General features: G+C 40.7%; 1 protein-coding gene across 2 annotated transcripts; it reads right to left on the bottom strand.

The window, feature by feature from the left end:
• Nucleotides 1-689: 689 nt before the first annotated feature.
• Nucleotides 690-10,005, bottom strand: pik3ip1 (phosphoinositide-3-kinase interacting protein 1). 2 transcript variants are annotated; one of them, XM_037777026.1, is made up of 6 exons: nucleotides 9,709-10,001; nucleotides 9,308-9,436; nucleotides 8,746-8,862; nucleotides 6,728-6,916; nucleotides 5,969-6,047; nucleotides 690-2,340 (listed from the first exon to the last, which is right to left on the bottom strand). In XM_037777026.1, exons 1-6 carry the CDS (start codon nucleotides 9,818-9,820, stop codon nucleotides 2,121-2,123), a joined length of 846 nt encoding a protein of 281 aa, XP_037632954.1. In that variant the 5' UTR covers nucleotides 9,821-10,001; the 3' UTR covers nucleotides 690-2,120. The 2 variants fall into 2 exon arrangements, with proteins under 2 accessions (XP_037632954.1, XP_037632955.1); XM_037777027.1 differs by having other exon boundaries at nucleotides 2,121-2,340; nucleotides 6,728-6,910; nucleotides 9,709-10,005.
• Nucleotides 10,006-16,659: the final 6,654 nt, after the last annotated feature.

Here is a 16,659-nt window from a genome sequence, read left to right as displayed (position 1 = left end):
GGTTTCAACTTCACAACAACAGAATGTCTTGCTTTTGTCTGCATCGTAACATACTGTACATTTTTAAATACCCTACTTATATTTTTTGTCAGACAAAAGCAGATATAAGGCTTCCTTTTTGTAATGTTTGCTTTTGCCATTTTTCACAGAGTAAATGATAAATAGGCTTAATGACAAAATATTAAATTGGTTATTTTAATCATTATTACTTGCCACCTTAAAAATGATTCTCATTGATTGGAATTTATATCCGCTTATTTTAGCACCTTTGAATAAAGCTGTGGATCATCAGATAAAAGGTGAATATTGTCATTTAATCAGAAATAAATCAATAATGTGTCACTATCACAGTGTCTGTGCCGATCTCTGAATAACATCCAGAAATCCAAACTCCCTTGTAACATTTTCTTTCTGTAGCGGTTAAAGTTGAGATGATTTTACAAGCTTCTTCAAATCTCTTTGTCCTACTTGTACTTGTTACCTTATTATAATCTTAACCTACTTTCTCGGCTGACTCCAATGGCTGACATACTGTGTGTATATAAGATTTGCCAACAGAGGGAGCTGCTGCAAAAAGTTCCTCCTGTGAACAAACCTTGAATACAACAAGACACAAAACATCCAAGCATTCATCATGTTGTCCTACCTCTATAATTTTAAATGTACAAATGACATCACATCATAGCATCTGAGTTTGATGTTTTATTTCAGTCTCAGCAGTCAAAATCATATTGACATTCATACAAATACAAGTGCTAAATTCAAATGCTGAGCCACAGTATTTAGAACACGTTGCTTGTATGAAGAAAACAATACAACCAGCACACAGATGCTTTAAAACGATGGAGCAGCAGTAACCAAAGATTATCAGTGACGTGGATTCAGCAATAATCACAAAACAAGATCATGTGGAGTGACGGGAGAGAAGTAGCGATGCATCACGTGTAACAAACTAACGATGATTTCTATTTCCAGGCAGGTATTTTCTAAGATGTCTTCTTCAATCAGTAGTTCTACTTTTTTAAGATGCAAAAATAAAAATGGCCCCTGAATACAAACATACAGCAGGTAACCATGTGCATGCACTCATGTTTTTGAACACCAAACTTTGGACTGTTTTTATTCTACTCCATCCCCGTCTCTACCCTGAAGCATCAATTGCATAACTCAAATCTAATCTCCAGTCTTCTTCAGTACTTCAACACAATCCCTGTCCTGCTCTGCAAAGACAGACTGATTTCTCTTCTTTGTTGTGGCAGGCCTGTTTTGTCCTGAGGACTATCTACTGTCTCTCGTGCTTCCTGAGAGCACTCAGTATATTTCCTGTCACTCCTTAACCCGTGGAAGAAAAGGGCAAGTCCTCTTTTATGTCTGCCGACGACCTGACCACACGTCATGCTTTGTAACCGGCACGTCGATTACAAAGAGAAAAACAAAAAAAATCATCCGGGTTAAAGATAAACAAGTACATTCAGAAGTATCATGCTAAGGCAGAGTTGGAAGTCTTCCCGTGTCTTCAGTGGGCCTGTTTTACCTCATCCTGTCTCAGAAGAGGATATTTTTGGACACATCTGGGCCACCAGTGTGTCTCCAATAAAGCAGTCTTTATACATTTCTTATCCGCGTCTCCCTCGGCACAGCCAACAGGTCAATACAAATATCTGTGGAGAAGACTTTCTCCACATGGAAGCATACTAAAAAACAAAAGGTTATAAACCCCCATTCCAAACAAAGAACTGGTTTCATTACACACCATTATAAACACTGACTAGTCCATCAGACTAGATCTTCATACTGTTTTTTAAGGGGGCAGCACATGACCTTATTTTCTTGGCTATCAAATGTATCAAAAAAGACCTCATGTCATATCTTCATTCACAACAGATTCACCATAAATGGTGCCCACAGCTTGTGTTGTTTGTGCCTCAGATGTATAAAAACCAAAGGAAAGGAGACACAAAGGACATTCAGTTCAAGTCTTTGGAGCGATCACTGCTCCCTTACTCCGTTTAAAACAGAGGTTACTCAGGGAGGCAGGAAGGAGAAACAAACATGTGAAGAAGTGTTTTGGTCCACAAAATGTATCACTAGTCCAGCGTTCGAGGACTACACACGCCTACTCATGCTCCGGGGGTACCGGCCTGCTGGCCCATGAGAGGGTCCCCGCCCTCCATGTCCTCCTCCTGGACGGGGGTCGTGTCGTGCTCCGCCGTGATCACGATGGTGTTCTCGTCCACCAGCTCACAGGTGGGGTTGGAGAAAGCCGACAGGGGAAGGGTGATCCTCTGCATCTCACGCTCGTACACTCGCTGCTCATGCTGCTTCTTTAAGTCCCGACCCCTGAACACAAAAGAGATTCATCGTGGTCATCAATACAAGTGGCTTCCAGTTTGCTTTAGAATCTATTTTAAGCTCTTGATGTTTGTTTTTAAAGCCATTAACGGCCTCGCCCCACCTTATTTGTCCGAGATTTTAACTCTCCGCGAGCATAACAGGGCTTTGGCTTCGGGTCAACTTTTTTAGAAGTCCAACGGTCGAGGTATAAGCTGTGGGGTGATCGTGCTTTTACTGTCGCTGTTCCTAAACTATGGAACAAGTGACCCCCTGATATACGCACTGTCACTGACGTAGTACTTTTTAAATCTAAACTCAAGACTTTTTTATTTAGATTGGCTTTTAATACCTTGTAGCCTGGTGACATTTTTCCTATGCTTTTTTATCCCTTTCTATGATTTTATGATATGTTATGTTTTTATTCCTGTTATTTCTTGATGTTAATGTAAAGCACTTGGGGTACCTTTTGGTTATTGTAAAGGGCTATACAAATACATTTTGATTGATTGATTTATTGATAGTGATGTGATTCAATGTTAATAAAATAATGTTAACTTTAATTATCCCTCTCAGCTAAAGATCAAAGCGATCATACAAATTAACAATCAGTGTCAAGTCTTATTTTGCTGTTGTCATAATAAAAATCGCTATCAGAGTGATACTGATGCTATGTACCACCCAAGCTAAATATTCATGATAAGGAGCTTCAGATAACATACTGTATGTAGATAACAGAGTCTATTGTAACTCGTGCCAGGTCTGCAGCAAAGGAAAGGGGCAGATGGTGAAAGGGAACAGACAGCTGACAAGCTGGCGAGGACTTTATCTCTTCAGTGATGAGGCTGCTTTCTACTGATCTGGAGCCAAGACACCAGAATACACTGTTGGATTCAAAACACTTCCTACCTGCATGCTTCAGTGCAGCATATTGTGCAACACCACTGATTGTGCAACACCACTGATTTCTTTACACTAGTGTGTAGTTCATTTTAGCTTAAAGCGTATTTCCCAGAAACGTTCTTGCTTTCTTGCCCAGAATTGGGTGAGGAGATTAATACCTCATGTCTGTGCATTATGTAGCGAGAGCCAGCAGCTAGTTAGCTTAACTCAGCACAAAGACTGGAAACAGAGGGAAACAGCTAGCTTGGCTCTGTCCAAAATTTTTAAAAAAATCTGCCCGTTTGTTTAATCTGTACAAAAACCAAAGTGTCGTCAAAGATTATAGAAGCAAAGAGACGAAACTCCGGTGTTTTTTGACAACAGTCGCTGCCGCCATTTTGGACTGAAAACGCTTATTATATTTATAATAATATTATAATTATAACAATTTATATTTTATTGTTCGACACAGGGCATTTCGGCAAAATATGACAAAAGAATAGAAATAATTTAGTTTTGCACGGCACTATTTCTGCCGTCCGGTAAGCACACTGCTGTGCACTGATATACGTCTACATATACAGTCATACTATGCGTTCCTTGGTGTCGTCAACTTATTGTTTTACGGGGGGTTACTGTATGTGTCAGACTATTTCTTGGTCGGAACCAGAAACGTCCTGGAGCTGGTTGCCCTGCAAACTACCCAGGCTAGCTGTTTCCCCCCTAGCGGTTTCCAGTCTTGCTGTTAAGCTAAGCTAACTGTCTGCTAGCACCAGCTACATGTAGTGTGCTACAGGGATGACGTATTATTATAGGCTCATTTAGCCACTTGTTAGCAAGCGCCTTTTCTAAGACACGTAAAAGCTTCAAAATTCACTAGTAGGATATTTACTGACGTATTTTATATGGTAGAACAAAACGTTAAAGTCTCTTAAGCTTGTGTTAAAGCTGCAGTGCGTAGAAATCCGGAAAACGCAAAATCCTGCATCCCCTCGAGCTGCTCTCTCCGCTCTCCCCTCTCTGTCCGAAGCCCCTCCCCCCACACGAGAACGGGCATATGCACGCGCTTCATACGTGCTCGCTACATCTGAGGAGGCTACCGCAGCGAGCTACACATTACCTTCTAACGACATCAACAGTTTGGACTGTCTTTTTGAAAGTCTGTCTTTCTTTTTTTGGGTTGTTTTGAGGTGTAGGCAGTTGCTGCCAATGCTGGAATAGCAAGCTTTCCAGTAGGTTGTTCCGCCATTGACCGAGGCTTTCACTATCTGCAGAGACCAGACGTGAACGCGCATCTCCTTTTGTGGAACAGCCAATAGGAACGCTCTCTCTGAAATGCCCTGTGATTGGTCAAAGTCTGCCGTCACGGGCAAGATTTTCTAAAGCCTGTAAACAGAGCCATGAGGAGGTGCAGAGGTGTAGTTTTCTCTCAGATCACTTGAATTACAATATGCTGAAAGGTTATTATGGAATTTTTGCCAAATTATGCCAAAATATTGTTGCCTACTGCCACTTTAACCACAGACCTTCTTTCAGGCATCTCACTAAACCCATACAAAAAAAACACTGACTTTGAGACGAGGGAACCGGAAGTGCTAAAATGTGAAATAATTTCAAGGTTTTAGGACTCATTCCTGCACCACTCTATTTAACTGACAGATATAGCAAGAGTGGTATCAAACTTCTCATCGAACTCTCGGCAAGAAAAAGAATAAGCATACTTCCCAAAATGTTGAACAATTCATTTAAATCATTATTGTAGGTTGTTCACAAAGAGATGTTCAAAGACTGATTACTGCACGGCAATCTGATGTGGTGTATTTTTAACATTGGGGGCGTCCATACGGCATTGATTCAAAACACTTGCTCATTACTGCAGAGCGTCAGGATTCACAGGGAGCTATTCAAAGTGCTTGTGTATGGGAAGCCTGCCAGGGATCTGTGTCCTGGTCAGTACACCACCTACTCTGACTGATTGGTCAAGAGCCTGTTCCCAACGGGAGTTTATAGTATGAACGTTTGCATGCATTACACGCTGAGGGCAGGTATAAACCCTCTGACATAACATGCTGCTCCTCCTTATTAATAATCACCTCCTAGAATAGAAAACAAAGACTGCTAATCAGATTTGACAGCCAAACACAGGCCTGTGAGGGCATTTTGTGCTGGGCCAAAGGGAATCGCAACATGGGGGCCATCACTTTGCACATTACATAACTGCAGCGAATGTGCACGTGTCTCCATCCAATCCAACCCGCTCTTCTCTTACCAGAATATAAAATAAGAAAGCTCAAAATAGACGGGAGGGAGGGGGAGGCATTTCATTTCCGGCTGTGTTCCTCCCCACGTTCTGCTGTGGGGTTTTCTGTGTGATAGAGGCATTTAAATCGCTGCATTACATCCAAGTGGAAGAACACAGAGCATCGTTGGGGAATGTGAACAACAGCTGATGCCCTAAACTCAACAGACCATTTAACGTGCACATGTTTTAACTAACCATTCTAGCATGTCTCCTGTGCATCTTAGAGGTGTGAACAGCACTACATGTTCCAGTGGAAACAGGAAGCCACAAGAAAGCTCTGAAGCGCCACTGTTACAGCAGACGTGCACAATGTAATAAAGACACCCTGGAAACTTTTAAAAATTAAATACCTCTTCAAAGAGAAAGAAAAAGTAAATGCTGTACAGTCTTTCGTAAAATCCCTCTAAGACTGAACCAAATGACTGATCATCTTGCTGTGATTTAGATACTGACCTCTTATAGAAGTAGCCAACTGTGATGCCTGCTCCGAGGAGGATTATAATTGCCATCATGAGGATGCCGATGACGTAGCCTGAAAAACAAAAAACATAAAAGGTTAAAAACTGAACGAACAAAGTGAACACAAGTGTATTTAGTTCATGTAGCAAGGCATAACTTCTAACTAAGTTTATTCAAACCATAGACTGTATACAAAGATGGACGCGTCTCCCCTTCCTCCCACTGTACTAAATTGAAGCCAAAATATCCCGGATACGAGAGCTGCCACCTTGAGATTTTGACGTCATTTGGAGCCAGAATCTGCGCAGTAGTCATCGGGCGGTGGCGCCGCGGTACTGAGGTCACCCGCCCGAACCAACCACCAGCCAAGTACGGCCGCAGGTTGTCAACGAAAGAGTCTCACAGTCGTCAATCATGAAGTCTCACCCCCTTTTTGTTAGCATCAAATAACTAATTAAAACCAAACACTTGAACATACATCTGCGTGATGAGAAACTTAAAATGACAGAAACCACTTAAAATGACAGAAACCATCTTTGGGAAAAATGTATTTGATGTGTACTTTGACTTTTTAGTTCGTCCCATCCACTAACATGGAGGGGCGGGCTTTATGACCTATACTGCAGCCAACCACCAGGGGGTGATCGAGATGTTTTGGCTTCACTATTGGGGAGCTGTCATGTCGTCCATCTTTATATACAGTCTATGATTAAAACCAACATCATATATGTTTTCAGAGTAATAACAACATACCGAGCGTGCCAAGGTCCTTTTTCTTTTTGGGTCCTGTGCGTACTCGCTGGCTGATTCCCATCACCGGCTGCACTGCAGCAACTTCTCCCTGAGAAGCTCCCGACTTGGCCGTCTGAAAGCTCTCTGTGGAGGGAATGGTTCCGGTTGGCTTGAGGGGTGCGGCCTCCGCTGGTACAATAGAGGCTTGTTCTAAAGACACAAACAATGCCAGCAATATAAACAACAGTTAAATTAATTTTAATTGGGGATGCTGTGAGTTGTGTTAACTGTTGATGTACTGCCAATGGAAGCCAAATCAAATCAAGTAGTACTTGTAAATTTGAACTGTAACCACCACTAGAACATTTCACCACACAGATGGGGCGAAATGAAGAATGTACTGTAGTTATTTGTAGATTGATTTTGCGATATCATGTACAACGTTTACAACTCTCTCCCTTTAATATCTCAGGGTGTATTACACCATTGTGGGGTATGTTGGAAATCAATGAGCAGGACTGCTTTACGGCTGCTTCATTTGGGGATTTTTATTTCATGATTTTTGCATCAATGTCATGAAGCGCCTTCTTTTGTCAGTTGTGGCGGTAGTGAATCCCCCAACTTCAGCCTCAGGTGAAAAGCCCCAAACCCCTCCCAGCCACATGAAAATACAAAAACTTATTTGGAGGAAATAAATGAACAAAATAAAGTCTGCAGGTGCTCGGCTAATGTTTGTCAAGAGAGAAGGCTTGCACAATAGCAACAAGCTTTTCCTTATAGCAGGTAATCTGGCACCCACTGGCAGACAACCCTATTTCCCCATAACCACTGTCAATATGTAAGAGGTGTGAGTTTGAGGTCTGCACTGATCTTTAGCAAGTTCTGACTACCCCAGGTATCCCGTTTTCCACCTCTTTTAGGCCTTCTGAATTTACTGAATTAGCCTGAAGGGTTGTGTATGTCAGGTTATTTTGTCCATAAACAGTTCAGCAGTTGATTTTCCAGAAATTGTACTTTATCACATTATAAAATATAATAATAATAATAATAATAATAATAATTGTATAGTGTGTGAAGACACTTGTTGTAGTAATGCACATACTGGTGCATCATCTGTACCGTGTGGTTTCCAATTACTGCTGGTCCAACAACATTACCACTAACACAAAACCCTTCTAACCAGCAGGACGAAAGCCCTCAAACTGCTCTCAAGAACTTGGAACGTAAATCAGTGAGAGGCTTTTTTTCAGATGTGCCAGGCACAAACAGGCTCTGCACGCTCGACTCTATCTCACAAGACAGGAAGTCAACATCTGCTCTTTAACTCGTAACCCATTTCCCCCACACAAGTTTTATGAATTGAAGCAGCCAATTAGCTGCTGTATCCAAGCAAAGTTTTTTCCTCTCTGCCAATGAGCTGATGTTTGGGCGTGGTCAACGACTCAACTTTCTGGCATTACTGCAGGGCTTTGTTATTGTGTGACATGGTTTAGCTTCAGAGACAAGAAGGAAACAAAGAGCAAAGTAGACGAAACTCCTCTGACCAACTGACCTACTGCTGACTAACACTCTTAAATGGGAAAAAAACACATGGAAAGTAAACTGGCAGTAATCCATCTTTCACTTTGTGGTAACAAATAAACCAAGAGGAACCTTTTTGAAAAAAAAAACTTTTTGGTTGACCCATAAAAGTTGATAATTTGACTGCATCCTCTCTCATCAAGCTCTTTTTTGTGTGTTGACTAATTACAACATTTGCATAACAAACAAAAAAATCACCTCATTATTTCTCCCAAGCATAACCCACTTTTTAAAATAATGAGAGCTTTACAGGGCAGAGAAAGTGAGTGCCGGCACCATCAAGAGAGCACAGTCTGATGTTGTTGTTTTAGTGTTGTTTGGTCATTCATTTGGAAAATGCATATTTATCTTTGCCAGGTCGCTGTGGTTCTGGTTGGTTTTTTTCTACAAATGTCCAACTTCCTTGTGCAAATGCCAACTCCAAATAATAATGATTATTGTGTAAAGTGTTAACTTACCTTTGCATGTGTCAACTGCACAGAATTGTCTCTGGACCGTCCCATCTGGGCCCGTAATGTAGCACCAAGGCCTCTCAGAGGAGTCTGGGTTTCGGCAGTAATTGTGATCTCCCACACCTACAGGAGGAGGGATGAAAAACAGCACACGTCTGTTATTGATGCCTCCTGGAAAATACTAGCCTGCCTGTTTGTCTGTCTGTCTGTCCTACTGCTTCATAAATCATTAACACTACTTCATCACACCACAATGAACAGGCAGCCATGAGCACAAAGAGAGGAAATGGCAGCTGCTGTATAATAGAAGCCATTTAAACAGATAAATTAATGGCTGTTAATATCAATCCTGTGACTGTGGCATGCTGTTATTATTATTATTATTACACTGCATCAACACGTCAACAAAGATGTTAAGAGCTGTTTGTTATGCTGTAAGGAAACTGTTGCACCTATCAACATCAGTTGCATGACATGTGTGTGACACTTCTCCAACAGCAGTAAACAGGATGCTTCATTTAAAGGGGCATTCACCAACACATTCTGCATTAAAAGACAAGTTGTTTACCTGTCTTTGAGTCAGGATGGAGTGTAACATCATAGTCTCTACTGGTGTTGGTCCAGTTTAGACAGGTCAGACCCGAGGAGGAGCTCTGTTGTTCTCCTCTGTACTCCACACCATTGGATATCATGCAGTCTAAGAATAACAGCAAAACAACACGTGAACGCATCACATTCAAGTGATTGTGCAATCAAACAGAAGAGAGAAAAACATGATACATTTGTATTCTGTATGTGATTTGCAGTAAATCAGGCAACATTATATACTTTCTTTTTAACAACAAAATTGCAAATTAAATTTAAAAAATAAAATTTTGTATACATGATAAATTATTATTATGTATGTGATGTGAAGTAAATTAGGCAACATTATAAACATTAAATTAAAAAAAATAATACTTTTTATACCTTTTTCATTTGCTTTTGCTGCGCTGCAGTGAACCATGGCCACGCTCAGGAACACAACGTGCAGAGAGAAAAACATCTTGCAGAGCTGACGAGCTGAGTTAACCCACAACATCGTGCTGCTGCTGCTGCTGCTGCTGCTGTGCTTTTTAGTCCTCTTTAAAATTAAAAAATTGAAAACATGCACAAACTAGTTCAAATGCACGAAGAGCCTATGCTAGATATGCACCAGGCACACTGCTCTTCTCGCTGGAGTCCCAGCCCTTGTTTTTGTCAAGAGGAGCTCTGCTTTCGTGGGAGGAGGATGAGGAGGAAGGTCCTCAAGGTCCTAAAGCCTAAGGTTCTAAAGCCTAAGGTTACACACACACACACACACACACAGAGAGAGAGAGAGGAAGGAACATGGGCTGCAAAATAGTCTGGCATTTTATCATTGACATGCGGCCTTGTGAGAATAAACATGTCGTCAAAACAGTCAGCAGTGGAAGTCAACTAAGTTCATCCACATTCCTGCTGCAAAAAAACTTTTTTTTTCTTTCTCCATCCTCAAACTTTTTCCTTCTCCCCCTATCCAACAATCATGTCCATGCTTATTACAGGGTCTGTGCCTGTCTATAAATAGCTGCTCTTGCTTTCCATTTTCACTTTCATCATTACTTCTCATTTATATATAAATCAAAGCTTAAAACTTTCCTGTTTGCTGCTGCCTTTTATTAAACCAGATAATGATCTTATATACTGCACTAGAGTTTTTACTCTTGTGTGTTATACTCTATTTTAGCTTCTATCCTAGCTTTATTTTGTAGCCTGTTTTTATTTTCTAATCTTTAATGTTTTTATAACTGTTTTAATTATGTCTTAATGTTCTTTTGCAATTTGTCGCAATGTTCTTGAATGTTTATGTAAAGCACTTTGAATTGCCCTGTTGCTGAAATGTGCTGTACAAATAAAGCTGCCTTGCCTTGCCTTATAATCCCCCTCCATCCAACTGCAGAGTCCGATCTGGCTCTAAAGTGCTTGTTGCATCCGTCCCAAACCCATTCTTCCTGTTTCCCAGGCTTCCTCTCCACCACATGAGGCCTGTTTTTTCCACTGGTCAGAAGAAGAAGAGGGCTCTGCAGAGGCCCGTAAAGGACAGCTGCCAGTACTATTACCCTGTCTGTGTACAGCAGAGAGGCCCGGTGTCATTGTTGGCTGACTGGTTTAGAGGGCAGCTAACGCCTGAGTCAGTCAATGTTCACTAAGCCACTTTTCAAATAGATGCTTGCCCGGTTTTCAGGCAATTACTAGAGCAAACACACGGCATCTGTCTGGCACTCTCCATCACACTCGGCTTATTCTGGGAGCCCCTACCCAGCATGCACTCGGGGGAAACCACAAGTCACTAGACCATTAAAGGGTCTGAGCTAACTGATACCATATGGAAGCCCATTTTCACCGCTAAAAGAAAGAAAACAATTAGTGATAAAATAGTAAGTGATGAGATATTTTAAAAGTTTATATAAAAAGTATATAAAAAGTTTATCATGGCCAATTTTAAATCCTTTTTTTTCTTTTGGTGGCTGAAATGGACTTCCATAACTACCTGAACTGAACTGAGGTGATGAAGTGAAGTTGGTGAAGACTAGGGCTGTGTATTGGCAATAATCTGGCGATATGATACGTATCATGATACAAGGGTTACGGTTAAATATATTGCGATATATTGCGATACTGTTAGTAAGACGATATATTGCGATTTTTTTAATCTAATTTTAGGAAAACTGTCATAGTATAAAGACACATCACCATTATGTATAAAATCTGAGTAAAGATGTTTTTTTATGCAATCAGAACAGTGGGATCTGCATTTGCATTTATCACAGTCCTGTAACATCCAACGTCATAGCACTACCTTGCGATAGACATACACTGAGAGGGCACATCTCTTTGCAAATGAAATAAAGTATTGACTAAGTTAATCTTTGTATGTTAACTATTGATTAAAAATTGATACAGCGTTTTTGAGAATCGATACAGTATCACAAAACATAATATCCCAATATTTGATTTTTTCGATATTTTCTTACACTCCTAGTGAAGACTATCTCATAATTTTAATGTACTAGCTCATAATTTTGAATCACAACCTCAGACATGTCGGCCGATAGTCGAACCTCAGATCGAAGAGGAACAATGCGGATTCCGTCCTGGCCGTGGAACAACGGACCAGCTCTTCACTCTCGCAAGGATCCTGGAGGGGGCCTGGGAGTATGCCCATCCAGTCTACATGTGTTTTGTGGACTTGGAGAAGGCATATGACCGGGTCCCCCGGGAGATACTGTGGGGGGTGCTGCAGGAGTATGGGGTGAGGGGGGCACTTCTCAGGGCCATCCAATCCCTGTACGCCCAAAGCGAGAGCTGTGTTCGGATCCTCGGCAGTAAGTCGGACTCGTTTCCGGTGGGGGTTGGCCTCCGCCAGGGCTGCGCTTTGTCACCAATCCTGTTCGTGATATTCATGGACAGGATATCGAGGCGTAGTCGGGTGGAGGAGGGTTTGCAGATCGGTGTGCTGAGGATCTCATCGCTGCTTTTTGCAGATGATGTGGTCCTGTTGGCATCATCGGTCTGCGACCTCCAGCACTCACTGGATCGGTTCGCAGCCGAGTGTGACGCAGTCGGGATGAGAATCAGCACCTCTAAATCTGAGGCCATGGTTCTCAGCAGGAAACCGGTGGATTGCCTACTCCGGGTAGGGAATGAGTCCTTACCCCAAGTGAAGGAGTTTAAGTATCTCGGGGTCTTGTTCGCGAGTGAGGGGACGATGGAACGTGAGATTGGTCGGAGAATCGGAGCAGCAGGGGCGGTATTGCATTCGCTTTACCGCACCGTTGTGACGAAAAGAGAGCTGAGCCAGAAGGCAAAGCTCTCGATCTACCGTTCAATCTTCGTTCCTATTCTCACCTATGGTCATGAGGGTTGGGTCATGACCGAAAGAACGAGGTCGCGGGTGCAAGCGGCCGAAATGGGTTTCCTCAGGAGGGTGGCTGGCGTCTCCCTTAGAGATAGGGTAAGAAGCTCAGTCATCCGTGAGGGACTCGGAGTAGAGTCCTTGCTCCTTTGCGTCGAAAGGAGCCAGTTGAGGTGGTTCGGGCATCTAGCACGGATGCCTCCTGGGCGCCTTCCTTGGGAGGTGTTCCAGGCACGACCAGCTGGGAGGAGACCACAGGGAAGACCCAGGACTAGGTGGAGAGATTATATCTCTACTCTGGCCTGGGAACGCCTCGGAATCCCCCAGTCAGAGCTGGTTAATGTGGCCCGGGAAAGGGAAGTTTGGGGTCCCCTGCTGGAGCTGTTGCCCCCGCGACCCGATCCCGGATAAGCGGTTGAAGATGGATGGATGGATGGATGGATGGATGGAACCTCAGACATCTGACTCTGTAAGTCAAGATTTTTTATTTTTGTTTGACCCTTTTGACTTCATAATTTTACAAGGACATCAAAACTTAGACTAACCATGAGCGTTGACCAGAGTTGAGCAATATTTCCACAACTTGATTTGAGACTTTTTGTCAGAAATCTGTGACATAGCTGAGGATTATTTATCATATATTAAAAATACTGAAATTCTTGTTAGCACAACTAAACATACCACAATAGACTAAAAGCCCAAATCTGTATTTTTCTGCATCATTACAGGCTTCACCTTGTATAAGGTTGGTTATTTACAGTGTCAACAACTTCAAGTTAGCAATGTGTGTAGGGAGAGCGGTACAGTCACCTTTGTTTGCACTCAGCTTTACAGGGGATTTCAAGCTTTGAAAAATGAAACTAAGTAGCACTCATTGGTGGAAAAGTACTCAGATATTCTACTTAAGTAAAAGTAATAAAACCACAGTGTAAAAAAATGTGTTACAAGTAAAATTCCTGCATTATAAATGTTACTTAAGTAAAAGTACAAAAGAATTAGCATTAAAATATACTTAAAAGTAAAACTACTCATTATGCAGAATTGCCCATTTTAGACCAATGCACTGTTTATTATATCATTGGATTATAGCTCTTAATGCATTCATGTGTTTGTAAAGGTGGGGCAAATTGAATAACTTTATATACTGCTGGGTAGCTTGGTACCTTTATTCCTGGTATCAATGAAGACGTCTCATCTTCTTTTAACTTTTAATGATAGATCATACTGTAACTTATGTGTTGATTATATTTCATATTTTAATCTGCAAAGTAACTAAAGTAATTAAATAAATGTAATGAAGTCAAGAGTATAGTATAACGCTGAGATGTAGTGGAGTAGAGGTAGAAAGTAGCATAAAATGGAAATACTCAAGTAAAGTATAAGTACTTCAAAATTGAACTCAAGTACAATACTTGAGTAAACTTAGTTACTTTCCACCACTGATAGCACTGATAGTATGAAAGACAAACATTTTATTACAACCTCAATATTCATCATAAACGGTTCCTTTAAAACATTTAAATGCACAAAACCTTTCTTTTGAAAAGCATTTAATTCATGGAGGTTTTTACTGTCATCCACTGGATCCACTGGTGTCTACTTGTGACGCAACAGTGGAAAAACACTCCTTTATGTTCAAAATAGTGCACTGTGTTGCATGTACACACACACCCAATAAAAGTGGTTGTACTTGGCCTTATTCCATGTTGCCATAGTAAGTTAATTTAATTAGCAGGACGAAGGCTTACTGAGAGCCGAGACACTCTCAGTAACAATAGCAAAGGCTTTTTATTAGGCAGATGGTCATTTTCCACTTTTATACTCACTTTGCCTTCCCAACCTCACTTTTAAACTCACCTCTCAAACTTTATTTTTAGAGTAGAAGGAAGAAGACACAAAATTGCACACATAGTTCAAGCAGACCCGGATAAGATTTATGCCTTTTCATTAAAAGTATGCCTTTGTTTTCAGGCATGTTGACAAGCTCTCAAGCCACGTGACTTTCTTGCCTTTGTCTTGAAGTAGAGCAAAGTTCAAGTCCCCGTTTGTATTTTAAAGGTACTGTGCTGTGAAGCTTTGTCTTAAATGACTTATGAATCTATGAAACTGAAATATATAGGTTAGTTTTTGTCTGGTAGCAGCCATACAGCCAGTAGCTGACATCTTTCATCAATAAATGCATAGGCCTGTTGTAGGTGTCATTAACACATTTGGTATTTTTCAACCTTGACCCTATTTTCCCATGTTTTGTCTCTAACTGACTAATACTGACAACAATTTCTGAAATTAGTCCAGTATTGAGGGAAAGCGATGCAGATGGCAGCCGCTCACGGGCTGCAATGTAATCCTATAGGGCGACCTGGTACCATCAATTTACATTCACTAAAAGTGTTTGTGTTTGCCACCCTCAGGCTCTGATTATAGGGTGTAATTTTATATATATATATATATATATATATATATATATATTTATATATATTTTAACCCTCATCCTACCAACCTATTTAAGGAATAAACTTCTGTAAGAAACAACCATAATAGCAAAACTTATTTATTCTCAAAAAATTACATTATTAAATAAATGTCATCTGAAGATAAGAACTGAATATTATTATCTGAGGATAGTAACAGTTAATTTGCATATTGTGTAAAATTACATGAGTAAGTCTGTGTCCTCAAAATGACTGACAGAGTACCCCTATTGAGAGTGAGTGATCATTTAAATTAGGACCCATGGCAAACATTGTATCCATCTATTTTATATTATCTACTTAAATTATATAGGCCACAATTGGATGTTTTTGACTGAGGACCCCCAATACTTGGTCTTTTTAAAAAGCACTAATTAAAACAAAAACAGAAAACAATGATATGAATTCATTAGGAATAAATTGATTGACATGAAAACTTGGATTGATAGAATAAAGCACCTGTGAGATATGACAAAAAGGTTAAAGATCAGTTTTAAAAATAATTATTTTTGTTTTTATTTGATAGTGATAGTCATAGTCAGGAAGCAAAGGCCCACAGGACGGATTTGAGCCCTCCCCGCTGCAGTAAATACTCAGGTTGCATCCGAAATTCCACACTAACATGCTATTTAGTACTCTAAAACAGTGTGAGAGATTTTAGTATGTAGTATTTAGCATGTTAGTATGAAACCAATAGTATGCAAATTGCATACTATTTCCTGTGAAATATTACAGTATGCAACGCTGGACACTATGGCGGCATAAATATCCCACAATGCTATAAAATGAGAAAGTTTGTGACCCAGCAGCCATGTTGAGATCAGTTGAGGAAATACCAAGCACCAGCCGGAGCTAACTCTTTCATTTTACAGCTAAACAGTACACTACAAGATGTTTCTGAAAACATTTGAAGCAAGAAATAGGCATTACAGAAACATAATATTGATTCATATTTGATCAGCGCTGCCTAGTTTGACCGTTTGATCGGAGTTCGTGAGTGATTGACAGCTGCCTCCGTTGAATGCACAGCCAATAGGAACGCTCTCTCTCTAAAATGACCTGTGATTGGTCAAAGTCTCCCGTCACAGGCTAGATTTTTAAACCCTGAAAACAGAGCCATGAGGAGGTGCAGAAGTCTAGTTTTCTCTCAGAACACTTGAATTACAATATGCTGAAAGGTTATTATGGATTTGTTGCCCAATGACACCAAAAAAAAAACTGCCTACTGCAGATTTGATATATATTTATTATATTATTACGAGAAGAGTCCATATGGTAAGTGGAAAGTTTCTGAAAGCTCAGAGTTCGCGACTTGTGACGTGTTTGTTGATGTTGTCAGAAATGGCGGAGGCCAGGGAAGTTAATTTTTCGGTGCATAATAAGTTGATGTATAGTACTTTTAATCGTATATTGTTTTCTTCATAATTTTATAATAGCTCTGAGGAAAATGTTGATATTCCCAACGAATCTCCATGCTGTAAACACGAGCTCACGCGTTTCACTTGAAGACACCATCAGCCTTGGCATTGAAGT

This window comes from Sebastes umbrosus, chromosome 8 (genome assembly GCF_015220745.1).
Source record: "Sebastes umbrosus isolate fSebUmb1 chromosome 8, fSebUmb1.pri, whole genome shotgun sequence".
In the NCBI taxonomy this organism is placed as follows: Eukaryota; Metazoa; Chordata; class Actinopteri; order Perciformes; family Sebastidae; genus Sebastes; species Sebastes umbrosus.
Note: the sequence above shows the minus strand (reverse complement) of the source record. Positions and strands in the feature narration are given on the sequence as shown.

Bases quoted from the DNA above. Each gene is read 5' to 3' on its own strand.
- pik3ip1 (XM_037777026.1), bottom strand. From the start codon at position 9,820: ATGTTGTGGGTTAACTCAGCTCGTCAGCTCTGCAAGATGTTTTTCTCT. The intron at 6,048-6,727 runs GTATGTTGTTAT...TTTGTTTTTCAG, and splicing joins AAAGGACCTTGGCACGCTCG to GCTACGTCATCGGCATCCTC. The intron at 2,341-5,968 runs GTCAGTATCTAA...TTTTGTGTTCAG, and splicing joins GTTGGCTACTTCTATAAGAG to GGGTCGGGACTTAAAGAAGC.